A 25,881-nucleotide genomic window follows, 5' to 3' on the forward strand; every position below is an offset into this window, starting at 1 on the left:
ATGGAAATGTTCTCTATTCCTTGTTTAAGGAGACAATGAACTATATTTTAGTGCTATAGTTTAGAAGGTTCTCCTTAATTAATCAAATTAATGTTTGTTGCTTGAAGTTAAATCAGTTTTAATTATCTGGAAAGTTTTCTTTCCTAAAGCACCCCGTTTCACCACAGTACTAGATAAATGAGCTGTTTCTCAAACACTGTAGTGCTTTAAGTTTATTAGGGGTAACAGACCCCAAATGCTATGAGGTTTACACATGTAGCCACGTACATAGTGAATTGAGCTTATCGTAGCTGAACTCAAGGGAGCATGTCCCCACCTAAAAACATTTAGTGTTTAAAAACATTGTGCTGGGCAAACCTATGTGACTGGAACCAGCTTTCAGCCCAAAGTTCATGCCCCTTGGGATGAATTGTGTTTGTGGCCCTTTGTGCTCACTAGCTGTGTGCATGTTCACCTCGTGGCTATCTGCCCTGTTACCTGAAAGAGTCTAAGTACCTTAGGAATCAAGACCAAGCCCAAGACCTCTTTATTCTCCCCTTTGCATGCCCAGTGCCTGCATTCAGTGGTTCTGCAACTCTGGCTTATGATAGAGGTTTATTGAGGCGGGGGGAATATCTATGAATTCTACCAAACAACATGCATGAAATTGTTTAATTGCTACACATAAAAAGATGCTAATATTTATGTATTTGGTGAAAATGTTCAATCCCCAAGAAACAAAAATGTAATACTAGAGCACAAAGGATGTAGAGTCTGCTGTCTGTCTGTCTGCGGTCTATCTTACCTACCTGGGAAGCAGTGTAATATAAGTGGAAAGACCATGAAATCAAAGAGATACAAATTTTAATTCCAACTACATCATAGCTTTATTTTTATGGCTTTAGGAAAGTTTTTCATTCTCTACTTTCTTCTACTTCTGGAGTTCCCCGTATTTTCTAGCAAGTTCAGTAAGAAGTGCATTAAAAATGTGTGTTAGTTGAGGTATATCCAAGATCCAGTTTTAAGACTGTCCTTTAGAACAACAAGCCTGTCATATTGACTGAACAAGTGAGACTGTGATTCTTATTCCAATAAACAATAAAACTCCTTCTATTTTTTTCTTTTCCTTATTTTAAACGAAATAGAACTAATGCCAGAGTCTACTTTAGCTTTGGTTTTATACTTTAATAATGTTCCCCCAAAGCTTCAAGATATGATACAAGTGATTGTTAAAGTGTCCAATTCTTTTTCAGAGTGTAACCTTTCATTTTCAAAGTTCTCTGCAGGTTCCTAGTGAATACTGTAGTTTTAGTTCCATGTCATTTGAGTTACTTAAAATACAGTTCTCATTGTCTTCTCTAAATCATTGGTTTCTAGATATCTGAGTTTTAAAATCAAATCAGATTGAATGGATTAGGAAGATGTGGAACAGATAGATAATGGAATACTACTTAGCCATAAAAAACAATGAGGTAATGCCATTTGCAGCAACCTGGATGCAACTAGAGATTCTCATACTAAGTGAAGTGAGTCAGAAAGAGAAATATAGGAGTTCCCAGTTGTGGCACAGTGGAAACGAATCCAACTAGTAACCATGATATTGAGGGTTCTATCCCTGGCCTTGCTCCATAGGCTAAGGATCCTGGTGTTGCCGTGAGCTATGGTGTAGATCACAAATGCAGCTTGGATCTTATGTTGCTGTGGCTGTAGTGTAGGCTGGCAGCTACAGCTACAATTGGACCCCTAGCCTGGGAATTTCCATATGCTGCGGGTGTGGCCCTAAAAAACAAAAAAAAAGAGAGAGAGAGAGAAAGAGAGAAATACAAATACCATATGATATCACTTATATGTGGAATCTAAAATATGGCACAAATGAACCTATCAGCAAAACAGAAACAGACTCACAGACATAGACTTGTGGTTGCCAAGGGGGAGAGGTGTAGGGATTGAGATAGACTGGGAGTTTGTGGTTGGTAGATACAAACTGTTACATTTAGAATGGATAAGCAATGAGGTCCTACTGTGTAGCCCAGGGAACTATATCCAGTCTCTCCTAGGATAGACCATGATGGAAGATAAGAGAAAAAGAATGTATATGTATGTATGATTGGATTACTGTGCTGTTCAGCAGAAATTGGCATGGCACTGTAAATCAATTATAATAAAGGAGAAAAAAGTCAGGTCAGATAAATCAAGTGATGGGTACTCTTTTAGGTGCTGGGAAGAGCGTGAATCTATCTAATAGGCAAGACAGAATGAAATCAGTGAGTACAGTGTAGAGGGATGTATTGGGTCAGGGAATGCTTCAGTGTCCCTGTCTAATTATGGAAATTCCCTGATGAACAAAGGAAATTTCTAGATGAATTTGACTAGACTCTATTGATGAATTATTTGAATGGTGGTCCCTAATCTTGAACCCCAATATTTGCATTTTCTCCTTGAAATGATTTAGCTCAGTCATTTGAAGAGAGGAAATAATTGAGGCTCTGATGTGTTAAGTGACTTTTCCGTGTTTATGCAGCCAGTCAGTGGCAGAGGAAAGATCTAGATTCCAGATCACTCTTGTACTTTGCTTCACTAACATGCAATTTCCATGACCACAGGGACCTCGTATGGTTTGCTCACCACCCGTATCTCTCTTTGGTGCTAATAGTAGGCCCTAAATAAATATCTGTAGAATGAATGATTGATTTCTCTCTTGAGATCTTGCAGCCTAAAAATCTTTTTGCTTTCCCTCATCTAATGATGTCTTTCCCTTGGCACAGAAAACTGATGAAAGTTGGGTAATGTTCTTGTAGCTCATTTGCAGTTTCTGGTTTACTAATAGATATGATTTATGGATCTTTTTCATTATAGTCTTTGTAGATGTTTTCTAAATATACAAATCAAGTTATTCTTCATGTGCATTTAAATATCACTGATGTTTGTCCTCTCTTTGCAAGAGTAGATTTTTATAGCAGCCAGAGGTAACAGCCCTGTTCTTCTTCCTACAATAAACGTTTGTTTATGTCCATCATGTTTTCAAGAATGTTTGGTTCATCTTAGTTACTGATGTGTGTGCCCTCCAGGCAAACATGCTAGCTTTATTTTATAGTTCAGTTGAATTAATACCCACCTTCCATTTAAATTAGAAAAATTTAAAGTAATTACAAAACTAAATTACCTTTTACTTTATTAAATTAATTAATCTTTAATATATAACTTGAAGGACGCACTCTGTTATTCTTGTTATTATTTATGAAGACACATTGGTAAAATCATTTCATTGCCTTGTTTATTTTCTAGGCAGCACTGGAGCCATATAAGACATTCTGCCTGATAGACTTCATATTTTTTTACCTGTCTGTTAAATTAATACTATTCCATTATTTTAGATGAGGTCTTCTTGACACAAATTGTTTATAGTTTCCTGTTTATTGTACAGGAAAGGTTAAACCTCTAGAGTGTCTTTGATGATTTTCCTCTGTTCATTCTGTATTGTTTATTTTTTGTCCATTCTTATCCTGCCTCCTCTAAAAAGGCCAGAATTACCCATAACTACTTATCAATGGGTCTTCCCTACTTATATGCTACATACATACTGTTTTAGCCTGCATCTAATTACCTGATCATTTCTGAGTGGCTAATAGGCACAATGCCCTGTGCTAACATGCAGGTGACACCCATATTGAATAGCCTCACACCTGTGCCTTTCTCAAAATATAAACTTTGCAATGTGAAGAAAATAAAATATATTTCAAAGTGGAAGTTTGCAATAAATACCAAACTATCAAAAGCATTTGTCTTGAGGTGGAGTGGTGGAGTGTTGCTTATAAGGCACTACCCCTATCATCTATAATGGTAAAAATTTAATAATGAATTACTTTCATAATCAGAAGATTTAAAAATGAGACTTTTTTTGGCAACTACATCAAGAAATCCCTTGTCCTATACCTGAGGTCATTGTAAGAAATATATTTCACGGCACAATGCATATTATATACATACATAACTGACACAAATATTTCATAAAACAATACTTAACCTTTTTAACTTTGGGTAATATACACTAACATTTTCTAGTTTTACTTTTAAAAAAAACAATGAAATTACACTCTTGTTTTCTAAACTGATTTTTATAGTTCATCTACGAAGTTACAATCCACGATGTGTGTCAGGGATACAGAAATAAATATCCTTTAGTCCTAATTTACAGCTTGTGTATTCTAATAGGGAACACAAAGCACGCCTTCCAGAAACTTTACTGAGGTATACAACATGTAAATGCTATGAGGCCTAAATTTCCAACATTTATGAACCACAGCCACAATTTCCACCTAATCTATGCATCACCATACAGTTTTATTTACCTAATATTTTTCTATCAGTCAACTTTTAAATGACTGAAATTTTTTATTACATAGCCTTGTCCTATGTGAAACCATGAATTAGAAGCTCCAGTTTAAGTTTTTTCTAATACCTAAATGTATAAGTAATTGTATAAATGTTAAAGTGAAAAAGATTGCATGTACCAGCAGCAGACCTAACATCCTGGTTAACAGTTGAAAATGAAGCATGTAATAGGGGTTTGGGAAACTAAGTCTGGATAGACAGAGAAGCTAGCACCTGGGATGGGCCTTGAAGATGGGAGAGGTCGCAAGGGAGGCCACCCCACGTGGGTAGAGCATTGTGGACCCAATGCACAGTGAATAACAAGTTGGCTGGGGAATGGCAAAATATAAAGTTTAACGACGGCGCTGAGCACAGGTGGGGATTTGCAGGCAGTAAGAAAGGAAAGGTAGATGAGGACTCACAGGACCAGGATTGCCAAAGAGGTGGGTCTTCATGTCATAGGAAGTTAGAAGCTATTAAAGGTATGTGAACAATGGGGTGATATAATGAAACCTATACTTAGGGAACATTATCCTAGCAATAGCGTGGGAAAGAAACTGGAAAAAAAGGACTGATTGGAATTATAATTTCATTAAAAGTGGTGTTTTTAAATTAGACCAAGATCTTATATCTTTCATTAGATCAAATAAACAGCCCTCCGGGCGGTCAGAAATTACAGGAAGGTACAAAGCAGGGGAAAAGATAGTACCAGACCGCCAGATCCAATCACTGTTTGACTTTCAGCAAATCGTTTACTCATTCTCTCCTCCTGTTTCTTCTTTCAAACTAGTCAATAGTGCCTATCCTTCCTCATAGATTTGCTGAGGAAATCAAGTGAAAAAAAAAGTCCGCAAATGCTAGGTAAATGTTAAATAGCTTTCTAATTGTATTTGAGCTTTTTGAGCCAAAGAAGCAACCTGATAATTATTTTAGGAGATGAATTTGGCTAGTGGCATAGAAGACAGCTCAGAATAGGAAGATGGCTAAGGAAGAGCGTTTAGGACACTGTGGTAGCGGAGCACAGAAGTGATAATTAAGGTGGAACTAGAGTTGTAAAATTAAGAACAAAGATTGGACGACAGATGCAGGAAACATCGCTGAAGAATCAGCTGAGGCGCGGCAGTTTGGTTCTAAGGACAGGCAATTGGGGACATGGAGTGAAGAGAGGGGTGAGAAGAAACCCTGTTTGGTTCCAGGGTGTCCATTTGAGTAGAAGGTGCACCACTAACAGTGAAGAAAAATTAGAAGGAGACAGAAGTTGTGTGTGGGGGGGTAAGTTTAAGGTATCAACAAGGTACCCAAGGAGGCAGTTGGAATTTGGGGATTGAAGTTTAGGAATAAGGTTGTAGCTGGATATGTAAACATACGTCATCCTTGGAGTCATGATCATTTAAGCCTGTGTATTTTGAACCTTAGCTTTTGAGTGCCACTTACAAGCTTTTGCCATAGAGCCCATTTCTTACACTTTTCATATTTAAAAATCTCTTTTAAATTAACTCTCTTTTTAAAAGCACAGCCCATTCTAAATAATACCTGTGAAATGTGTGCATGTGATATGATGGATACAGTTTTTTAAATTACCCATTAAAATAAATGCACAGTTAGCATATTTCATGATTGTAAGATGCACATCTTTTCACAATTCAGCATTTCTGAAATTAGAGTGCTTTATGACTGATGGCATCTTACAAGCTCTGTTGGCCAGACAGTGGTGGTGATAGACTTGTCATTGTTCACACATGAGCCAACTTGGTTGTTTTTTCTAGCAGTATGAGGAAACACTTACAGTCTGTCAGTGTTTCAGTCAACAAACCACTTAAAGATCTTTAGAGAAAAGAATATGAGTTTTAACTGTTGTCTGAAAATCTTACCTTCTGGTCCAAATAAGAAAGCACTAACATGGAGACTTGCAGAATGATTATCAGCACCGTGGAGAGAATCCTACAAAGAGTAGTTGAAGACACTTAAGGAATTTTGCATCCCTGATGTTCTTGATGACTCTGAGGATTTCAATGACTATGAGCTGAAAAGTAGTTCAGAAGAGTCGGGCACTGATTGTGAGAAAATTTTAGGAAAACCTTCACCCATTTGTTTTGCTTGTATTTCCCTTTAAGTATGCGTAAGAGTGATATGCATACGTGTGTGTGTGTCTGTGTGTGTGTCTGTGTGTGTATGTGTATATATATATAAATCTGGGCGTTCCTTTTGTGGCACAGCGGAAACCAATCCGACTAGTAACCGACTAGGTTTTGGGTTTGATTCTTGGCCTCGCTCAGAGGGTTAAGGATCCAGCATTGCCATGAGCTGTGGTGTAGGTTGCGGACGTGGCTTGGATCCTGCATTGCTGATGCTGTGGTCTAGGCCGGCAGCTGTAGCTCCTTTTTGGCCCCTAGCCTGGGAACCTCTATATGCCATGGGTGTGGCCCTAAAAAGCAAAAAAAGAAAAAGAAAAAAAAAATCTGTCTAAGTGAGATGTCTAAAAGATCTTTTTGAATAATTAAAAAAATATATTAAGTGATAAAGTATTTTGCCATAATTTAGTTGGCAGCTGCTTTCTAGTATATTAAAAGTGGTGCATCTTTGAGTGAACACCATCCAAGGTTAGATTATAGAAAGTATACAAATTAAAAAATGTCAGTTCATGTTCCACTCAGAGTCATCTCATAAATACTACCTTATGGAAACATATTTAAGCCAGGGGAGTACATAAGATCACCAAGAGACTATTTATACCAAAGAAAAGAGCCTTAGAGCGCTGAGAAAGTCTGCACTTCATGAGAGAAAGAGGAGTCAGGGGATGTCACTAAAGAGGGTTAGTGATGACTCTGGGCAGTCTGGCCTCACGGAAGCCAAAGGAGAGTTTTGTTTTGTTTTTTTTCCAGGGAAGAGGGGTATCCAGTACTTTGGAAGATAGGAAATGGTGGCTTGAGGAGGGGGGAAGTTGATCCTAGACTTCTCTTTTTAAGAGAATGTGAGTAGCGAAATAAAAAGGTGATGCTCGATAAGGATCAGAATTAATATTTTTTTCCTTAAGCTCATTAGCCCTGAACACAATTTCAGCCCTAGAGGTAGTGATGCCAACATGAAGGAAAGTAACTGCCCGTTTGAAGACTTGGAAGATGTGCAAAGGGGTGGAATCAACAGCCCGTGTTGAATAAGTAACCTTAGAAAAGAGAAACACTTCCTCAGAAGCAGGGGTGAAGGAAGAGGGAGGTAGAGTGGATTTTGAGTAACACTGACTTCTCGAAAGGAGAGAACTTCAGAAGGATCACCCGTGATTCCAGACAGGAAACCCTCTTACCCCCTGAAAGTGAAGGTCAGGGTCAAGGGCTTAGCAAGAGGTGAAAAAGGCTCAGAACAGTTGCTCAGCACGAGCTGAGTCGGAAATGGCTGAATTACCGTGAGCACTCGGCTGAGGTCGGGGTGGAGGAATTTGTAGTGGGCTCACTAGTGTGGTTTTGCAGGTCTCCCCAGGATTGCTTGGCAGAGCAGAAGTAGGAGCCAAGAAAGCAAACAGTGGAAAGTCGATGCCTGTTGAGAACTGGCAGAGGAGGAATGACAGGAGAACAAAGAGGCCTGATTGTAGGGCAGTAGTGAGTCAAAGTTGAAATGGCTAACCGTGGGAGGTAGGCCAGATGGGGAGGCAATGGGAGGCCAAGTCAGGGTGATGGACAGGGGAAAAAGGGGGACCTGGGTGATGGACATGCACAGTGTACACAGAGAACCAGGAGGGACGAGAAGAAATGTGGGAATCCAGTTGGCTGAATGGAGATTTTGAGAATCTCAAGAGATTTTAAAAATACAGACTTTGGAGTTCCTGTTGTGAGCTCAGGAGGTTAAGAACCCAACATAGTGTCCATGAGTTCAATCCCTGGACTTGTTCAGTGGCTTAAGGATCTGGCATTGCCACAAACGGCAGCATAGGTTGCAGATCCAGGTGGGATCCCACATTGCCATGGCTGTGGCCACAGGCTGCAGGTACAGCTCCACTTCAACTCCTAGCCTGGAAATGTATGCTGCAGGTGCAGCTGTAATAAGAATAATAAAAATAAAGACTTAGAAATAATTACGTACCAGAATCATAAATGTACATGTCTTCTTAGAGGGCAGTATAGCTTGGTGGTTGACAACAGTAGGATTGGATTTAAATCCAAGCCCCACCAGCATTTACACATTCACTGTATGACCTCTTGGACATGTGACCACTTGGATATAAATTTCCGCACACCCACTCTGTTTTGTTTCTTGGATGGTGGACTCTGTATGGACCACGCCAATGGGCTCCCTTGCCCTCTGGGTTCCAGTTAGGCTCACCCAGTGGAGAGCACTGGCAGGGCACAGAATACAGGGAGGAGAGTAAGGTAGGGGTTGGATTTTCCTGGCTCTCCTCCTGTGGGTTTGTACTGGGGTGGCTGTATCTGTCGACAAGGCCCTTTCTTTCAGAGTCCCGGTAACCACTCCCTGCTCTCCCATCTTCAAACCTAGTGCTGGTAACTTGCGCACTGTTACCTTGCCCCAGGCTAATGCGCCAGGCCTTGTGGTTTCCCACACCTTTTAAATCGTCTCTTTATTAAAGACTGCTTAAATTACCGAATTTGATTATGTGGTCTATTTTCTACTGGGACTCTGATAAAATCACCTTGGGCAAGTTACTTAGGCTTTCAGCCTCACTTTTCTAATTTGTAAGATTGAGATCATAATAGTACCTACTTCATAGGTAGTAGAAGGATTAGATGTGATAATGTAAAATCCTTACACAAGGCAGGGTGTATACCAAGCCCTTAATAAATGATGATGGTGATGTAGTCTAAACTCTGGAGATTCCATTCATCCATGTAGTGAGCCACAAAGATCTATAGATCAGCGACTGGATTTTTATTTGCTTGTTTTATGTTTTTGTTTTCATTTTTTGACCATTTTTTAAAATTACAGTTCATTTACAGTGTTGTGCCAACTTCTGCTGTACAGCAAAGTGACCCAGTCATACATATATACATTCCTTTCCTCATACTATCTTAATCATGTTCTTTCCCAAGAGATTGGCTTTCAGAGACTAAATGTTTATATTAACAAGTAGCATTTCCTGATGCAGCCTCATCAGTGGCAGCGTTGAAGGGGCCATTGGAGAAGGAGAAACTCTAGCCATCTAATAATGTCTATTCCTCCCTCCTCCCTCCTCTCAAAGGCATTTTATTTTTTTTATTTTTATTTTTTTTTTTTTTTTGTCTTTTTGCTATTTCTTGGGCCTCTCTCACGGCATGTGGAGGTTCCCAGGCTAGGGGTCTAATCAGAGCTGTAGCTGCCAGCCTACGTCAGAGCCACAGCAATGTGGGATCCGAGCCGGGTCTGCAACCTACACCACAGCTCACGGCAACACCAGATCATTAACCCACTGAGCAAGGGCAGGGATCAAACCCACAACCTCATGGTTCCTAGTCGGATTCGTTAACCACTGCGCCACGATGGGAACTCCCTCAAAGGCATTTTAGATTGATGGTATCACAACTTCATTTGTGGGAAGAAGTGAACTATGCAGAATACACTACAATCGGAATGTCTTTTTTTTTTTTTTTTTTTTGCTTTTGAGGGCCGCACCCATGGCACATGGAGATTCCCAGGCTAGGGGCTGAATCAGCGCTGTAGCTGCTGGCCCACACTACAGCCACAGCAATGCAGGATCTGAGCCGAGTATGCAGCCTGCACCACAGCTCATGGCAACACCAGATCCTTAACCCACTGAGCAAGGCCAGGGATCAAACCTGCGTCCTCATGGATGCTAATCAGATTCATTAATTACTGAACCATGATGGAAACTCCCGGAATGTCTTTAATAGACCATCTAAGTAAAAGAAATAATGTGCCTGATATGTAAGTGCAGCTTCAAGACAATTTCTCTGACGCTTCTCCTTGATACATCTTTCTAGAAGTCCCTGTTAAGTGTGGAAATTGTAGAGTCATCATTGGTCCTCTTGATTGTGGAGCCTCCTCTGGTTTTCCTGATGATTTGGCTCGTTGAAACCTTTGAATACATGGCTTGCCTTTTAGGTGGCACAAAAGTAGTGTTTTTTAAAACTTTTGATTCAAAAACGATTTCAGTGGAGGCATAGCTCTAAAACTCTTACCTTCTTTCACTTGTTAGACTTAAGGCAATGCTGACACTTGTTCTGAATTATTAATCCGTAATAGCAGTGCCATCTTCTACTTGATTAAGGCCTTATAATTTGAAAGCATTTTCAGTCACTTTTCAAAAGTGGAGACATTGTCATATTGTAACATGAATCCTCTGTGAGGCCCCAGACTTTGAAAGGCACCAGTGAGGGTGTCTTATCTGTAACAACCTCTAGGAAAATAAAGCCTCCAAACCCCCGTCAGTGACTCACTCACGGTTACCACTGACCATGATACTCAGGAAGGGAGGCATTTTTGCTGATACGTGTATTCGCATGTATTCGCTGGAGCTCTCCTGTAAACTTCCCAGATGGTTTAAGTGGTCATGTCTCACGTTCCATATGCATGTAGGCATCTTCCAACGATAAAGCAGGAAAGAGGGCACGGTCAGAGGGTGTGCAATGTCCAGGAGCAGACTTCCCATGGCTCAGCTCATGCTTCATGATCCTCTTGTGCTTTCTGAGAACAGCAGAGGATGTGGGTGGCTCCCCTCATGTGGGCACCATATGTACTTTTAAACCTGGGGTAACAACTTCAGTTTGCTAACACCTTGTTATTCACTCTCTCGGCTCCCTAAATTTGCTTTTCGAAAACCTTCAAATCCGGAGGCCATTTCTGCACTGGATGTATTTATATGTCTATCTGCTTTATCAGGAATGCGGTTGCATTCAGGTCTGTTGTCCTAAGCGCCTTTGTTTGTAGCCGCATTCCACGCAGTTCAGTCTTTCAGCCCCGTGTATTTACTAACTATTCAAATGCCTTGCGGTATTCACACACAGATTATGTAAAATAAAGAAATACATTATTAAGGCGGTGGATGCTGTGAATGGATTATTACAATTTGCCTATCATGGTAATGGCACCTGTTAGAGGTGTGATACAAAAGGCAGTGACAGGCAGTGTAATTTAGTAATTGTGGCCATTGTACTGTATGGCTGGTCAGTTCACCAGGCAAGTACAAAGGAAGCAGTGTTATAGCAGAGCAGGGGTGGGTACGCTTAATAGAGAGAGCTGGTTGTGTACTGAAAGAGACTTTTGGTGGAGGGCTAACTCCCAGGGGGCAACTTCGAATGAGTTGAAAAGAATGAACAAAAGTACAAAAATGGTACAGGTTTTCCTATTTCAGCTCTTAAAGTGACAGACGAGTCATGTTGGTGCACATTGCCAGCACTTTCTCCTCTTGCCAAAGTGGCTTTTTTTTTTTTCCCTCCGAGATACTCCAAGTTACCTTGTCATATGGCAGTCACATATAATGTACTCTTTTCTTCTCCTACATGTAAAACATACCATGTCAAAGTTCAGATCTAACCAGCATAGGGGGCAAGTAAGCTAAAGTGTGAGAGAACCATTTGTCCGCAGCCTGCAGGAGTAGTTAAAGAGCACATAGCCACTGATTCAGAAAAGATAAAAACTTACATATCCTTTGCCTTTGTTAATTCCCCTGCTCTCCTTAGTATTCTTTTAACATCATGGGTAGTTTTGCTACTAGGCTGAAAGTTGTAGCATACTTCCAGTCAGTGTAATGCCGGCTGAACTTGGGCATCAGAATGCGTAACAGAAATTAATAGGAGGAATTTATGATGTATGTTTTTCTCCTTACCTCAAGAGCTCATGAAGTCCAGCCATTTCTCGTGGCTCTACTAGAAATCCTTGAGAGGAGAATGAGGGAAAAGCACAACAGAAAGAACCAAATATGCCAAGATGGCCTTTGTATCCTCAAATAGTGTGGCCTGGGTTCCCTTTAGGAAGGGTGTCAAATGGACCACCATGCATCACTCCCCTGTCAGGTAGCATATAGGATGTGCCTCTGGAAACAGCAGCTTGTTCCACCTGTCTCTTACGTGCCTTACTGTCCCGGTTCAAGTTGTGACTGACAACAAACTGAGCTTTTCTCAGGATGGGTATTGAATATGTATTATGGGCCAGGCAATATACTAGGCTCTTTATAAGTATTTCCTCATTTAATCTTTGCATCAGTCTGTGAACTACAGATAGAATTACTATCCCCACTCAACAGATAAGGAAACAGAGGCTCAGGGAGTTTCCAAGGCCTCCTTATATGCAGTGAGTTGGGATGATGTATTCACATTTTCTCCATGTTTCTATATGTTTTTTATATGTCTAGAGAGAGATATACAAAAATAGTACATTTAGTTCTAAGTATCCATGTCATTTTTATAATGATGGTTGACAAGGTTTTGAAAATCGAATTGTGAAAATTAGTCAAAAGATTCTAGAATCTTATCATGGAATAAAGTCTCAGCATTTTGTCCCACAAATAGTTTTTAAGAGCACAGATTGCATGAACTAAGTTCTTTACTGAGAGTGGATCAATTTGTAGATTATATAATATAGCTACTGGGAGCCAGCCCAGTTTTAATAAAGGACCCCACAGAGGAAAATATATGTACAAAATGTGGATTCTCTCTCTTTCCTTGTATCAATAGTGTTGCAGGCAGTACTAGACGTGTGAGTGGGTGAGATCTGCCACTGCCCTGAATCACTCATGGAGGGCTTTGGCCATCCGCTCTATGAAAGGGGCATGCCACTTAAGCGGGTGCCAGCTGAATCGATGCAGTTGTATGATATTTAAAACACAGTTTTGTACTTTTACTGCAGAGAACAGCTATTACAGCTTGTTATTTTTCTTTGTGCCAGTTTTGACATCTGAACATTTTTAACTGAAAAAGAATGTCATTTTCATGAAAGATCTTCCTGTACAATAAAGTTAGCATTTATAATCGTCCTAACATATGCAGTGATTTGATAAGCTTGACTATTCTAATAGGCAGAAGTTTCCTTTTCCTGCTTCCTAGAAATCATTCCAAAGTTTGCAGAGTAGCCAAGGGAAAAGATATGGAGGTTTGTTTCTGGCATCAAGTTGTACAAAGAAACAACCAAAGTATGGATTTTTTTTTTTTTTTTCCCCGGAGGTAGGGGGTTGTGTCACTCTCCCTCCTCTGCCTCCGCCTCATAATTTCAGTAACTCTGGACAGAATTAGCATATTGACATACAGCATATTAACAGTAGTCCACAGCTGTAGTTGAGCACACAAGCAGAGAAGACATCAGGTGTTTGGGACAGACATAAGCGTAATCAGAGATCAATATTCTCTAGTTTAAAGATTGCACTTAGGTCTGATAAAACCACCCGGGTTTCCTCAGTGGCTGAGGTCAAGGATGTGGCCGCAAACCCATGTGCTCATCAGACTGTTGGAGTCAAGTCTTCTGTTTGTATACAGTGTATAAATGGGAATGTGGATAAACACTGCCCTCTCCAACCACATAATTACGTCGATGGCCGAAAAAACCCAGAAATGTACCAAAATATCACAGGGAAGCTATTTCTAACACGACTTTCCTCTTTATGGCTAAGTGGCAGCCACTGTTTTTTTTTTTTTTCCTCCTCTAAATTATGTGTTCTTGTTTCAAGCATTTAGATGATGCAAAACAGATTTTTGTGGCAACATTCTTTTTCGCAGCCAAAAAAGCATTCAAGGAAGTGCTATACTCATCTTAAGTTGCTATTTATTCTGGACCTTTTGTGTTATCGGCAGAAACTCATTTCATCTTAAAAAGAGAAATAACCTACTTCAGGTTTGTTTTTTAGAACTGCTAATGATGCCAATAAAATATCTAACTATGATGGGAAGTGGAAGTTTTTAAATGATTAGTTAGAGGGGGCTACGAATAAATGAACATAATAGGCAAAAAATAATCACCTTTCACTTTTTGATTTTCCAGCAATGCTCTGAATAGAGCAGATTCTTTCCAATCAGAAGCTTACTGATTCCTCATCCATAAAATAAAGGATAACTTTATGATTGCCTATGACCTATAATCTCAAAAACAAGAAATAATTTTATTATCAGTCTTTTAATATCTACTTCCTTATCTCTCTGTCCCTGTTTCCATTTTTTTTTTCTTTTCTCTATCTTTGCAGCTTTTTCCTAGACCCCTCCTCCTCTCACCAATCTCCTTAGAAACAATTGTGGTTAGAAGGGTCGGAAGTCAAAACAGTTACTCTCATAGCCATGGTAAAAGAGACCAAAGTAAACAAATTCACAATTTCTCATTTCCAACATCTCCATTTCGCACATCCTATTATTATGGCACTTAGTTTTAGGGTAACCACTGGTGATTTAGTTGTCTAAAAATGGCCAGTGGTTTTTCGCAGCAAACATATTTTATTCTTTCATGAACCTTGAAATTTAAACTCAGAAATTCCACATCCATAAACTTAGCTTGTCCTAGCACCATCCATTTATGTATGTAAGTTCCCATTTTCATCTGTTTGTCTGACTTTCTTAGGCATTAGATTTAGGATCTGAGTAGGATGTCCTACGTTTCAGTGGGCCCTGATGCCTGTTTATAGGTATATGGAATACATATCCCTTTTCGTAGGTGTGAAAACCAGTCGTTGCAAGAATGCTTCAATTACATCAAGTTTGTGGGAAATTATTTTTCTGCTTCTGGTGTTTCTAAAAGCGTATTCAAGATCCCTTAGCTTTGTAAATATTCTGAGTAAATGCTCTTTTCCCAAATTCATGTATCAGGTTTAATACTTATCATGCATCTACCATTGCAGTAGTGGCTGCGGAATCTTCAGAGGCATGTAATATACGTTCTCCAGAGTTTAAAACATAGGAGAAAGAAAGTTAAACAACATCAGATGAAACGCTGAGCTGGAGACTGGCACAGAGCCTACCTGAGAGTGTGACCTAAGGGAAAGGAATTGGGAAGAATATCAAGGGAAAGGACGTATCTCTAACTTTTACACATTAATGAAGAGGAAAAAAGAGAAAGTTCATAAACTTTGATGAAGGAGAACATGTGGTATGTTAAATGGAACTCCATGAAATTTGATATCAAAAGATACCTTTGCAGAAAATGTTAAAAATTTCATACTATTGATTTATACTTCCTAGAGAACTAAATGAGAACATTATCTAGGTCTAGTCCCATAATTGGGATGGGTTAATTAGTAAATGCACAAATTAAACTATACTCAGAATTAGACTCCAAGCAGTATAACCAAAATTATATGAGTATATTCCAGGAGTTCTCTTGGGGTGCAGCAGGTTAAGGATCCGGCATTGTCATTGCAGCAGCTTGGGTCGCTGCTGTGGCATGAGTTCAGTCCCTGGCCTGGGAACTTCCATATACCACAAGCACTGCCCCCCCCAAAAAGAACCCCATGATAATTTTTTTTTTAAAAATGTATTCCAAAAAAGTAGTAGGATTTTTTGAAGGTTATTTTTCCTTCAAAGATAGGGAGGAAAGTGACTTTTAGACTTCCCTTCTCCCCCTCCCTCCAGATTCCTGAGCTGTTTTCAGTGCCTCTGATGATTTCTTACATTCTTAATGCATTGTTTTAATCAGGAGAAGGGTGGTATGTGTGTGGAGGGGTGGTTAACCCTTGACTGTGCTTTGTTGGCTTTAGTAAAATAAGGTTTAAAAGCCACGTCTTTCCCATTGAAATGAAATTAAAAACCCCTGCAGTTCTGATGTCATGAAAGAAAAATGAGGTGGATTTAGACAGGAAAATTGTGTAAAGAAAACTTTATGGGGCTTTTAAAGGCGCTTGTACAGTGTCTTCTAAATTGAACTAAGCTGCGATTGTATGTTCAGTGTGTGTGTCTACACGGGGCTTATTTTTATGAAAAGAAAAAGTAGACAAGCAACAGAAATATATTTGGAAATATGAGTGGTCTGGAGCAAATAGCAATAAATATAGTTTGTTTTTCCAGCTCCTCTAAAAAAGTTGTAATTTAGGCCATATCATTATGAAGTTTTTTTTTTTCCTTTTTTTTAAAAAAATGACTAATTTCTAAAGCAAATCCACACTAAAAGTAGTAAATGTGATAAGATTCAGAGTGTTATTTCAGGATAGTATGTACAAAAGGAAATACTACTTGTTGACTGTTTGAAGTCATTCAGTGAAAGACCGAAAGTGTTGCGTGGTAACACGTTTGATAATTATGTCTATTCCATTTGGAGCTATATTTTCTCTCGAAAAGAATGCCAGTACCCTCTTATAAATTGAGAGCAAAAAGAAGGATGAGGCTGTGTTTCACTCCCAGTGGTTTAAAGGCAGGCTCTTTCCTGAATCTTTCTTAGAACTGCAGGTAGGAAGTAGCCGCGAATAACAATGCAGGAACCATAAGTTTTCCGAGCTCTGCCCGTCCATGTCCCACACACAGACTGTCACTGTGTTGGGCTTTAACGTGTTATAATACGTGTTCAACACGTCCTCCTAACTGACAGCATTAACTTCCATGCGCGTCATCACGGTGTCAGGAGTTCGTTTAATCACATTGCTCCTTTATTCCAGGCTTTGTCCACCTTTCTTACCTCCCCTGACGCTTTCAATCACTGGCAGAACCCAGTCCCTGTAGGGAGGGAGATATTTATTTCAGTCAAAAGCATCTGGGCCGTTTTCTATCATCACTCTCCCTATATGTTTCAACCCTTTGCTTTTTCATCGTTGGTGTTTTTTTTTTTTTTTTTTTTCCTCAGAGTTCGATATTGAAAGGGCAAATGCTGAAGATCTTGGCTTCTAAGAAAACTTTTATCCGCCTTATTGTGTCTGAGAACTGGTTTGTCTTCATAAAATTAAAGCCTCTTTCCTCTTCATAATTGGGAGTAAAAAGGGGAAGAGATGAATCGTGGAGAATAACATCTGACATATCTAAAAATGATGGGAAGGACAAAGCTAGCATTTGTCGAGCACTCGCAACTGGGTAGACACTGTTCTCAGTGCTTGCCGTGTGTCCGTCGTCACAACAGCCCTCTGAAATAAGTATGATTTTTGTTCCCATGTATAGTGAGGATGCCGCAGAGAATTTGGTAGCTTGCTGAAAGCAGCACTACTAGAAAATGGTAGAACGGGGCTTTCAACCAAAACTCTGTCATCAGAATCTGAATTCTTGACTGAGAAATTATTACTACATACACAGGGACTAAGTCAAAAGAGAAACAAATTTATGTTGTGGAAGCCTGAGTTTATTTCATGAGAATTGCAATGTGCATTTCCTTACAGATGATTTATAGTTTTCTTCCTTTTTATAGATTTAATGTGTGTAGGGATTGAAGGGCCAAACCTTAATGTTAGGGTGCTATTTAAGTGTAGATTTCTAGTTTTCATGACACAATATTTTGGTACTCAGAGTATGAACTTAGTAACTGAACGTAGTTTACTTTTCCCCCCAGATGGTTTTGCTCTAATCTCTATTAGGGATATTTTGAGTCTTAGCCTTGTTTTCTGATATTTAGCAAGAGGTGAAAGTTGGTAGCCACTCAGAAGTTTATACATGGATGAGTCAATATTAATAGTTCTTTTGGAGTTCCTTTTATGGCTTAGTTGTTAACAAACCCGATTAGGATCCATAAGGATTTGGGTTCGATCCCTGGCCTTGCTCTGTGGGTTAAGGATCTGGCATTGCTGTGAGCTGTGGTGTAAGTCACAGACACAGCTTGAATCCTGATTTGCTGTGCCCGGCAGCTGCAGCTCCAATTCGATCTGGAGCCTGGGAACCTCCATATGCCTAGGTACAGCCCTAAAAAGCAAAAAAAAAAAAAAGGTTATTTTATTACTCAGAGATCATAAGGGAAACATGTTTAGCGAATCAGGAAAAGTTATAAAGAAGAAAATAGAGAATTGGATATCTATACACACATACTGGGAGATAATTATTTCTGTATATGTGTGTATGAAATATATATAATTTATGTATTAATATATAATGTATTTCATTAGACCAGGAATTGAGAACAAGGACAGAAGATTTGCCCAGGGTAATAGTGTAGAGAAAGATAGCCGCAACTCTAGAAAGAATTAGCTTCAGCTAAGATATCTCTGTTCTGGGCTGTAATGGTAGAAGCTGAGCATGTAGAGCAGGCATTCGGCTTCCTATTTTGTTCTCAGAATTGGGTTACAAGAGATATTTTCTAAAACAATTTTGTATTTCTTAGTATATGAAATTTACCCTCTCAGAGCCTTAACCACCTCTTGCTCGCAAGATAAAATCCAGACATCTCAGGCTAGTGTTCAAGGCTCTCAGTTCCTTCCCCACCTCTCCCAACATCTATGCGCCAACCTTATCATATTGATTATCCTGCGGATTACTTGGCATGGTGAACAGAATGGATCCCTGGAGATGTCTGTGACCTAATCTCTGGAACCTGAGAATATTTTATGATACACGGCAAAAGGGACTTTGCATGTGTAATTAAGGTTATGGAGCTTAAGATAGGGGGGTTTCCTAAACTTGATGGGCCCAGTCTAATCACATGAGCCCTTTTAAGCAAAGCACTTTCTCTGGCTGGAGGCAGAAGAGATACAGCCAAAGGAGACATTGGAGAGTTGTTTTTTTTTATCATTTATATATATACACATATATATATATATATACACACATATATATATATATATACACATATATATATATATTCTACTGTATAGCATGGTGACCCAGTTAAACACATTCATGTATACATTATTTTTCTCACATTATGTGTTCCATCATAAGTGACTAGACAGAGTTTCCAGTGCTACACAGCAGGATCCCATTGCTAATCCATCCTGAAGGCTGCATTCTGCATCTATTTACCCCAAGCTCCCAGTCCCTCCCACTCCCTCCCCTTCCCCCTTGGCAACCACAAGTCTATTCTCCAAGTCCATGATTTTATTTTCTGTGGAAAGGTTCATAGCTGCCATATATTAGATTCCAGATATGTGATATCATATGGTATTTGTCATTCTCTTTCTGACTTACTTCACTTAGTATGAGAGTCTCTAGTTCCATTCATGTTGCTGCAAATGGCATTATTTTGTTCTTTGTTATGGCCAAGTAGTATTCCATTGTGTATATATACCACATCTTCCTAATCCAATCATCCATCGATGGACATTTGGGTTGTTTCCATGTCTTGGCTATTGTGAATAGAGCTGCAATGAACATGTGGATGCATGTGTCTTTTTCAAGGAAAGTTTTGTCCAAATATATGCCCGAGAGTGAGATTGCTGGGTCATATGGTAGTTCTATGTATAGTTTTCTAAGGTACCTCCATACTGATCTCCATAGTGGTTGTACCAGCTTACATTCCCACCAACAGTGCAGGAGGGTTGCCTTTTCTCCACATCCCCTCCGGCATTTGTTATTTGTGGACTTATTAATGATGGCCATTCTGACTGGTGTGGGGTGGTACCTCCTAATAGTTTTGATTTTCATTTCTCTAATAATCAGGGATGTTGAGCATTGTTTCAAGTGTTTGTTGGCCATCTGTATATCTTCCTTGGAGAAATGTCTCTTCAGGTCCTTTGCCCATTTTTCAATTGGGTTGTTGGCTTTTTTGCTGTTGAGTTGTGTAAGTTGTCTGTTTATTTTCGAGATTAAGCCCTTGTCAGTTGCATCATTTGACACTATTTTGTCCCATTCTGTAAGTTGTCTTTTTGTCTTCTTTTTGGTTTCCTTTGCTGTGCAAAAGCTTGTCAGTTTGATTAGGTCCCATTGGTTTATTTTTGCTTTTATTTCTGTTGCTTTGGGAGACTGACCTGAGAAAACATTTGTAAGGTTGATGTCAGAGAATGTTTTGCCTATGTTCTCTTCCAGGAGTTTGATGGTGTCTTGTCTTATATTTAAATCGTTCAGCCATTTTGAGTTTATTTCTGTGCATGGTGTGAAGGTGTGTTCTAGTTTCATTGATCAGTGAAACCAAATCAATGGAGAGTTTTGAAGTATAAGAAGGACTCAGTGTATCTTTCCTGGTTTAAAGGTGGAGGGGACAATGTAATGAGGAATACAGAGAGTGTAAGGGGCTAGGAATGGTCCCTCGCTGACAGCCAATAGAAAAATGGGGACTTCAGTCCTACAATCATAAGGAACTGAATTTGGCCAACAACCTGAATGAGTTTCAAGGTGGAACTTCCAGAAATAGATGCAGCTCTGGCAACACCTTGATTTTGACCCTGCAGGACCCAGAGCAGAGGAAGCAGCCATACCTACCTGGACTTCTCACTTTTAGAACTGTGAGATAATAAATTTGTGTTGTTTTAGCCGTAAGCTTGAGGTACTCTGTTATAGCAGCAAATGCCTTTTCTCCACCCTTTTCTAATCAGCATCTGTGTATCTTCCAGGGCTTAACTTGAATGAAATTTCCTCCATTAAGGCTTCCATGAAAGTCCCAGTCAGAAAAACCACCGCTCCATCGGTTGATGCCATTGGGTTTCTGCCTCTGTGATGGGACTTCTTCATTAGGCTTTGTGATGCATTTAGCTGTTTGCATCCACCTCTCTACTACTAAATCATAGCACTTAGAGTCTGTCTATGCTTTGGTTTATATCCATGCATTATTTGACTTAGTACTTTGTATATAGTCAGTGCCCAGTTTCATAAGTGTTGCATTCTTTTTTTTTTTTTTTTTTTTTTTGGTCTTTTTGCTATTTCTTTGGGCCGCTCCCGCAGCATATGGAGGTTCCCAGGCTAGGAATCAAATCGGAGCTGTAGCCACTGGCCTATGCCAGAGCCACAGCAACGCAGGATCCGAGCCACGTCTGCAACCTACACCACAGCTCACAGCAACGCCGGATCGGATCGTTAACCCACTGAGCAAGGGCAGGGACCGAACCGGCAACCTCATGGTTCCTAGTCAGATTCGTTAACCACTGCGCCACGACGGGAACTCCCAGTGTTGCGTTCTTAATGTCATCCTCAGTGAACCCATAAATGATTAGACATGGTGCCCATATAACTTTACTCACTCTGCAAATTATGGGGATACCTGGGGGAGAAAAATAAATGTGGTCCTTACTTTTATGGCGTTTACAGTCCAGTGGAGGAAAAGAAGATATTAATGATATCATCTTGCTGGTAAAGCTAAAATTAAGCTGTGCTAAGTGCCATGAAGGAAAGGGACATAGTGCTGTGATACAGTGCTCTCTAACCAAGTGTTTTATCAAATGAAAGACCATTCAGCTTTAAGGAGAGACTTCACAGTGATCATTTCAAATGGATGAGAGACAGAGATAGACATCTTATCCTAGAGTGAGGATGATCTTCTTCCCCATCTTCTGCAAGGATGCCATGAGAAGTGAAATTTAGCTGCAGTCTGAAGAGTATAGGTCCAACTAGGAGTCTTCAACCCTGGCTCAACAGTACAGTCAGCTTTTTAAAAATTACTGATGCTTGGGCCGCACCCCAGACCAATTGAATCAGTATCTCCAGGGTAGGGTGTCAGTAGTAATATATTTTTAAAGCTCCTCATCTATGTCAGACTCAAGTGAAGACTGAGAACACTGCTGTAGTATTTTTGGTGCCTTTTTGGGTGTCCTGGTCAAAGGATAGACAAAGGTTGTGAAGTGAAGGCAGTGAAATGCCCTTCCTCAGAGGGAGCTCTGCAAATAGGATAGGAAAAGCCCCCTAAGAGTAGGTTGGTGGTCGGTAGTTCTATCTAAAAGCAGGATGTGCTGATTGCCTCTTTTTTTCTGTTTCATAACCTTTATTAGACTTTGTACTATAAAAATAAGGGGTTTTTTAATGTCAGATGTTTAAGAAAAATGGAAAAGCACTCAAGGAAAGAAAAATCACTCATAACCCCACCAAATACTCCAAACATTTTTTGGCAAATATTCAAGTGTCACAAGCTGGTGGGTGTATGTATGTGTGAACACAGATGTATAGGTAGGACACGTGGTTGCCCTTTTTTCTAGTCACATCACCCCATGCGTTTGTTATCCTCTGTAAGCATTTAAGTTTGTAATCCCTGATTTTATATGTATATACATCACATATATATAAGAGCCTGCTTCTGAAAATATTAATATAGTATAAAAGACTTTTCCATATCATCAAATATTCTGCTGAGAAAAAAAAATTAATGGCTGTCTGCTACTCCATCCTATGAATAGATCACACATTTATTTAACAATATTCTTATTATTGGACATTTAAAATTTTTTTTTTACTATTCTCACATCGCAGTAAGATACTTGCCCTTTGCATAGATTTCTGGCTATTTCTTAATGATAAATTCCCAAGAGTGGAATTTCTGAGCCAAAGAATATGAATATTTTCAAGATATTTTTATATGTAATACCACATTGTCTTCCAATAAGCTGTAATAGGTTAATAATTTGCCTATCCCTTGGAGTTTCCATTGTGGCATAGTGGAAACGAATCCAACTAGTATCCATGAGGATGCAGGTTTGATCCCTGGCCTCGCTCACTGGGTGAGGGATCCGGTGTTGCCGTGAACTGTGGTATAGGTTGCCGACACCATTCAGATCCCATGTTGCTGTGGCTGTGGTGAAGGCCAGCAGCTGTAGCTCTGACTTGACCCCTGGCCTGGGAACTTTCATATGCCACAAGTGCAGCCCTAAAAAAAAAAAAGCGGGAAAAAAAAAATTGCCTATCCCTAAGCCTTCACTCATTCTGAGCAAAAGCTGGACTTGTGGTCTTTGTTGCATTTATTTATCACTATTAAGACTGATATTTTCTCTTATGCTTATTAATCACTATAATTTTATTTTTGCTTTTAAAGCTAATTATTTTCTTTTGATATGTTTGCGTTTTTCTTCTTAATTTATGTAAGAGGTCTTCTAATAACGATTTTGTGTGCATCACATTTGTGATACACTTTGTTCAGTTTTGTCAGTAGGCTGTTTCTACTGTTCCTAAAGTACTTAAATTTTAAATGTGATATGGCAAATTTTTTTCTTTTTTTAAATTATTTTTCCCTTTGAATTTGTGTTCAGAAAAGCCTTCTCTGCTGTAAATAAGACCAGAAACAAACTCATGGTTTCCTTCTAATTTCTTTATGGTTCTATATTTTACTTACTGAGTGGTTGTCTGGTTCTCATTCTTTGAAGCTAACTTGAATTGGAAGATCAAGAATGAGACATGTGGAAGAGACTTATATTACCTGTGAGAATTGACTGAACCTCTGTGGGTCTGTTTCTTTGTCTATATACATTTAAAGTAAAATCCATGTATAGCACAAGAAATTATATTCAATATTTTACAATAACCTAAAAGGGAGAAGATTCTGAAAAAAAAAAAAAAAGATGTGTATGTGTGTATAACTGAAGCACTATGCTGCATACCTGAAACTAACACCATATTGTAAATCAAGTATACTTCAATTTAAAAAAACATTTAAGAAAAAGTAAAACCAATATGTGAGGACTAAATGAGGTGACACATAAAACCCTGAGTTCAGGGCCTGGCACGTGGCACGTGGTAAATACTGAAAAACAAACAAACATAACACAATTTCCTCGTGTTGCTTTCTTCAAGGTAACCTTATCAGACTAACATTTGAAGATCCAAGGCTCCGTTGGCTTTCCACCCCATGTATTGCGACATCTCGATTTGGGGCTATCTCTCGTTTAACCCCTGTCTCTTAGGTCTCTAATTATCCAAAGTGTATGGTGTATTGCCATTCATGCAACTAGTTTATGTGTTTGTGTACCATTTATTGGAAGCCCTCTTCCTTCTCTTCTGCATCATTGTTTTCCTTCTGTATCGTCTTCCAATATACCTTTCTATTCTCTTTAGCCTTTGACTGACATTTCTGTGAAGCATTTTGTGATGTGCATTTAGAACTCTATGTAAAAATAAACTGAGTTGTGTTATTTAAATATTTAGAGGCTTTTGTAGCCTTGCGGGCTATTTATAAAATGACCTTTAAAACCATTTGCAAAGAAAATAAAGAAATGGGGAGAAAGCACAACCTTTGAATGTTTCCTTCATTAGCTGTGTTCTCTCCCTTGCATGGGTTGCCTTTCTTTGATAGCTTATAATGTAGGATACATCAAAGATGCAAATAATGGAGAACAAGGGATAACAATCTTTTAAAGCTTTATTTTGTATTATTGCTGCTGCATTAGGTGTCAGATGGAAGAGATTCCTGTCCTGTAGACCCCTTGTCAATACGAGGATGTGGAGAAAGGCCTGCTACATAGTCATACGTGAATTGAGCTTATCTGATTTTCTCAGGCTTTGCTTTTGTGAAATGATTTTATTTTTGAGAGGAGAGAATCAATCTACATTATATCTGATTTAGTAATAACAAGAAGCCAGATCATAGTAAGATTCTGCCCTAGCCCTTCCTTCATTCAGTCCTCCATTCACCATTTCTTCAAAACACACCAGTTAACTCTTCAACAGTGTTTTAGGTCTGGACCTCAAGCAAGAGCCACTCTTCCAGAAACTTCCTTGAGAAACAAGGGTAAGAGAGACAGGAGGCCAGGGCCGCTTTGGGAAGCCAAGGTGAATGCTTGAAGAGACCTGAAACAAGCAACTAGCAAGGCAGAATTTAGGAATGAGTGAGGCTGGGGTGAGGTGAAATAGGTCACAAGGAGGGCTTTGATTGGGCTAAGAGCATATTAGGCTGGAGGAAGCAGGCAGCCAGAATGTGGGTCTCTGTGGTACTGGGTGGTTGGGGGATAAGCAGATTATATATTATATAATATTATATATCTGAGATGTTAAATATCAGGGCAAAGCAATATATGATGAATGCCAGAGAGTGGACAGCCAATAAGCATTGGAGGAGAAGGCATCTGTGGAGACTTTCAATACCAGAGACTTTGTTCTGTACTCAGAAAGAATAATGTATCCCAGCACAGGGTTTGGTACGTAGAAGGCAGCTCAACAAGTATTTTAAAGATAATTTATGCTGTGTGTGGTGCATTCGTGATCTCATTATCATTTCGAAGTAGATACTGTAGGGCTCTGAGACAGGTAGCCCTGGATTTAAAACCTGCTTCATCAGATACTAGCTGTGTGACCTTGGACATGATTCTTGATTTCTCCAAACCTTAGTTTCTGATTCTATAAAAATGAAGTAATAATAGGATCTGCTTGCCCTAGTTATTAACCACAGCCATCACAAAACTTTTCTGAGATTGAAAACCAAGTGTGGTAGCTAGAATAAAGCCCTTTTCCCTCAAGATGTTCTGCAATTATGTTATTTTGATGGCAGAAGGGACTTAGCAGATGTGGTTGTTAATGCTCTTGAGAGGGGAAACTTATCCTGGATTATCTAGGCCATCCCAGTGGAATCACTACGGTCCTTGTCAGAGGGAGGCAAGAGTGTCAGAGAAGGAGATATGACAATGGAAGCATAGGTCAGACAGAGAGATTTGAAGATACTATGCTGTTCACACTAAAGTCAGAGAAAGAGGCCACAAGCCAAAGAATGTTGGGGCCTCTAGAAGGAGGAAAAGGCAAGGAAACACATTTTCCCCTAGGAGGAACACAGCCAAAGTGACACCCCAGTTTCACTCCAGTAAGATCTATTTCAGATTTCTGGCCTCCAAAACTATGAGAATAAATTTGTGTTCTTTTATTTATTTTTTTA

At 39.4% G+C, this 25,881-nt stretch overlaps 1 protein-coding gene across 20 annotated transcripts in view; it reads left to right on the plus strand.

The window, feature by feature from the left end:
- The window catches only part of VTI1A (vesicle transport through interaction with t-SNAREs 1A), a 368,523-nt gene that overhangs the window by 117,806 nt on the left and 224,836 nt on the right, over positions 1-25,881 (plus strand). For 2 of the 20 annotated variants that reach the window (XM_084994285.1, XM_084994287.1), the window contains one exon: positions 20,657-24,246. The exons of the other annotated variants lie outside the window; for them this stretch is intronic. In XM_084994285.1, the coding sequence (XP_084850411.1) occupies positions 20,657-20,760 (104 nt within the window). In that variant the 3' untranslated portion in view covers positions 20,761-24,246. Of the gene's footprint in view, positions 1-20,656; positions 24,247-25,881 lie in introns of those variants that run through there. 20 annotated transcript variants of the gene reach the window in all.

Source organism: Sus scrofa, chromosome 14, assembly GCF_054392235.1.
Source record: "Sus scrofa isolate SSC_HxYL_T2T_F1_AM1 chromosome 14, Sscrofa_HxYL_maternal_Yorkshire_Landrace_v2.0, whole genome shotgun sequence".
In the NCBI taxonomy this organism is placed as follows: Eukaryota; Metazoa; Chordata; class Mammalia; order Artiodactyla; family Suidae; genus Sus; species Sus scrofa.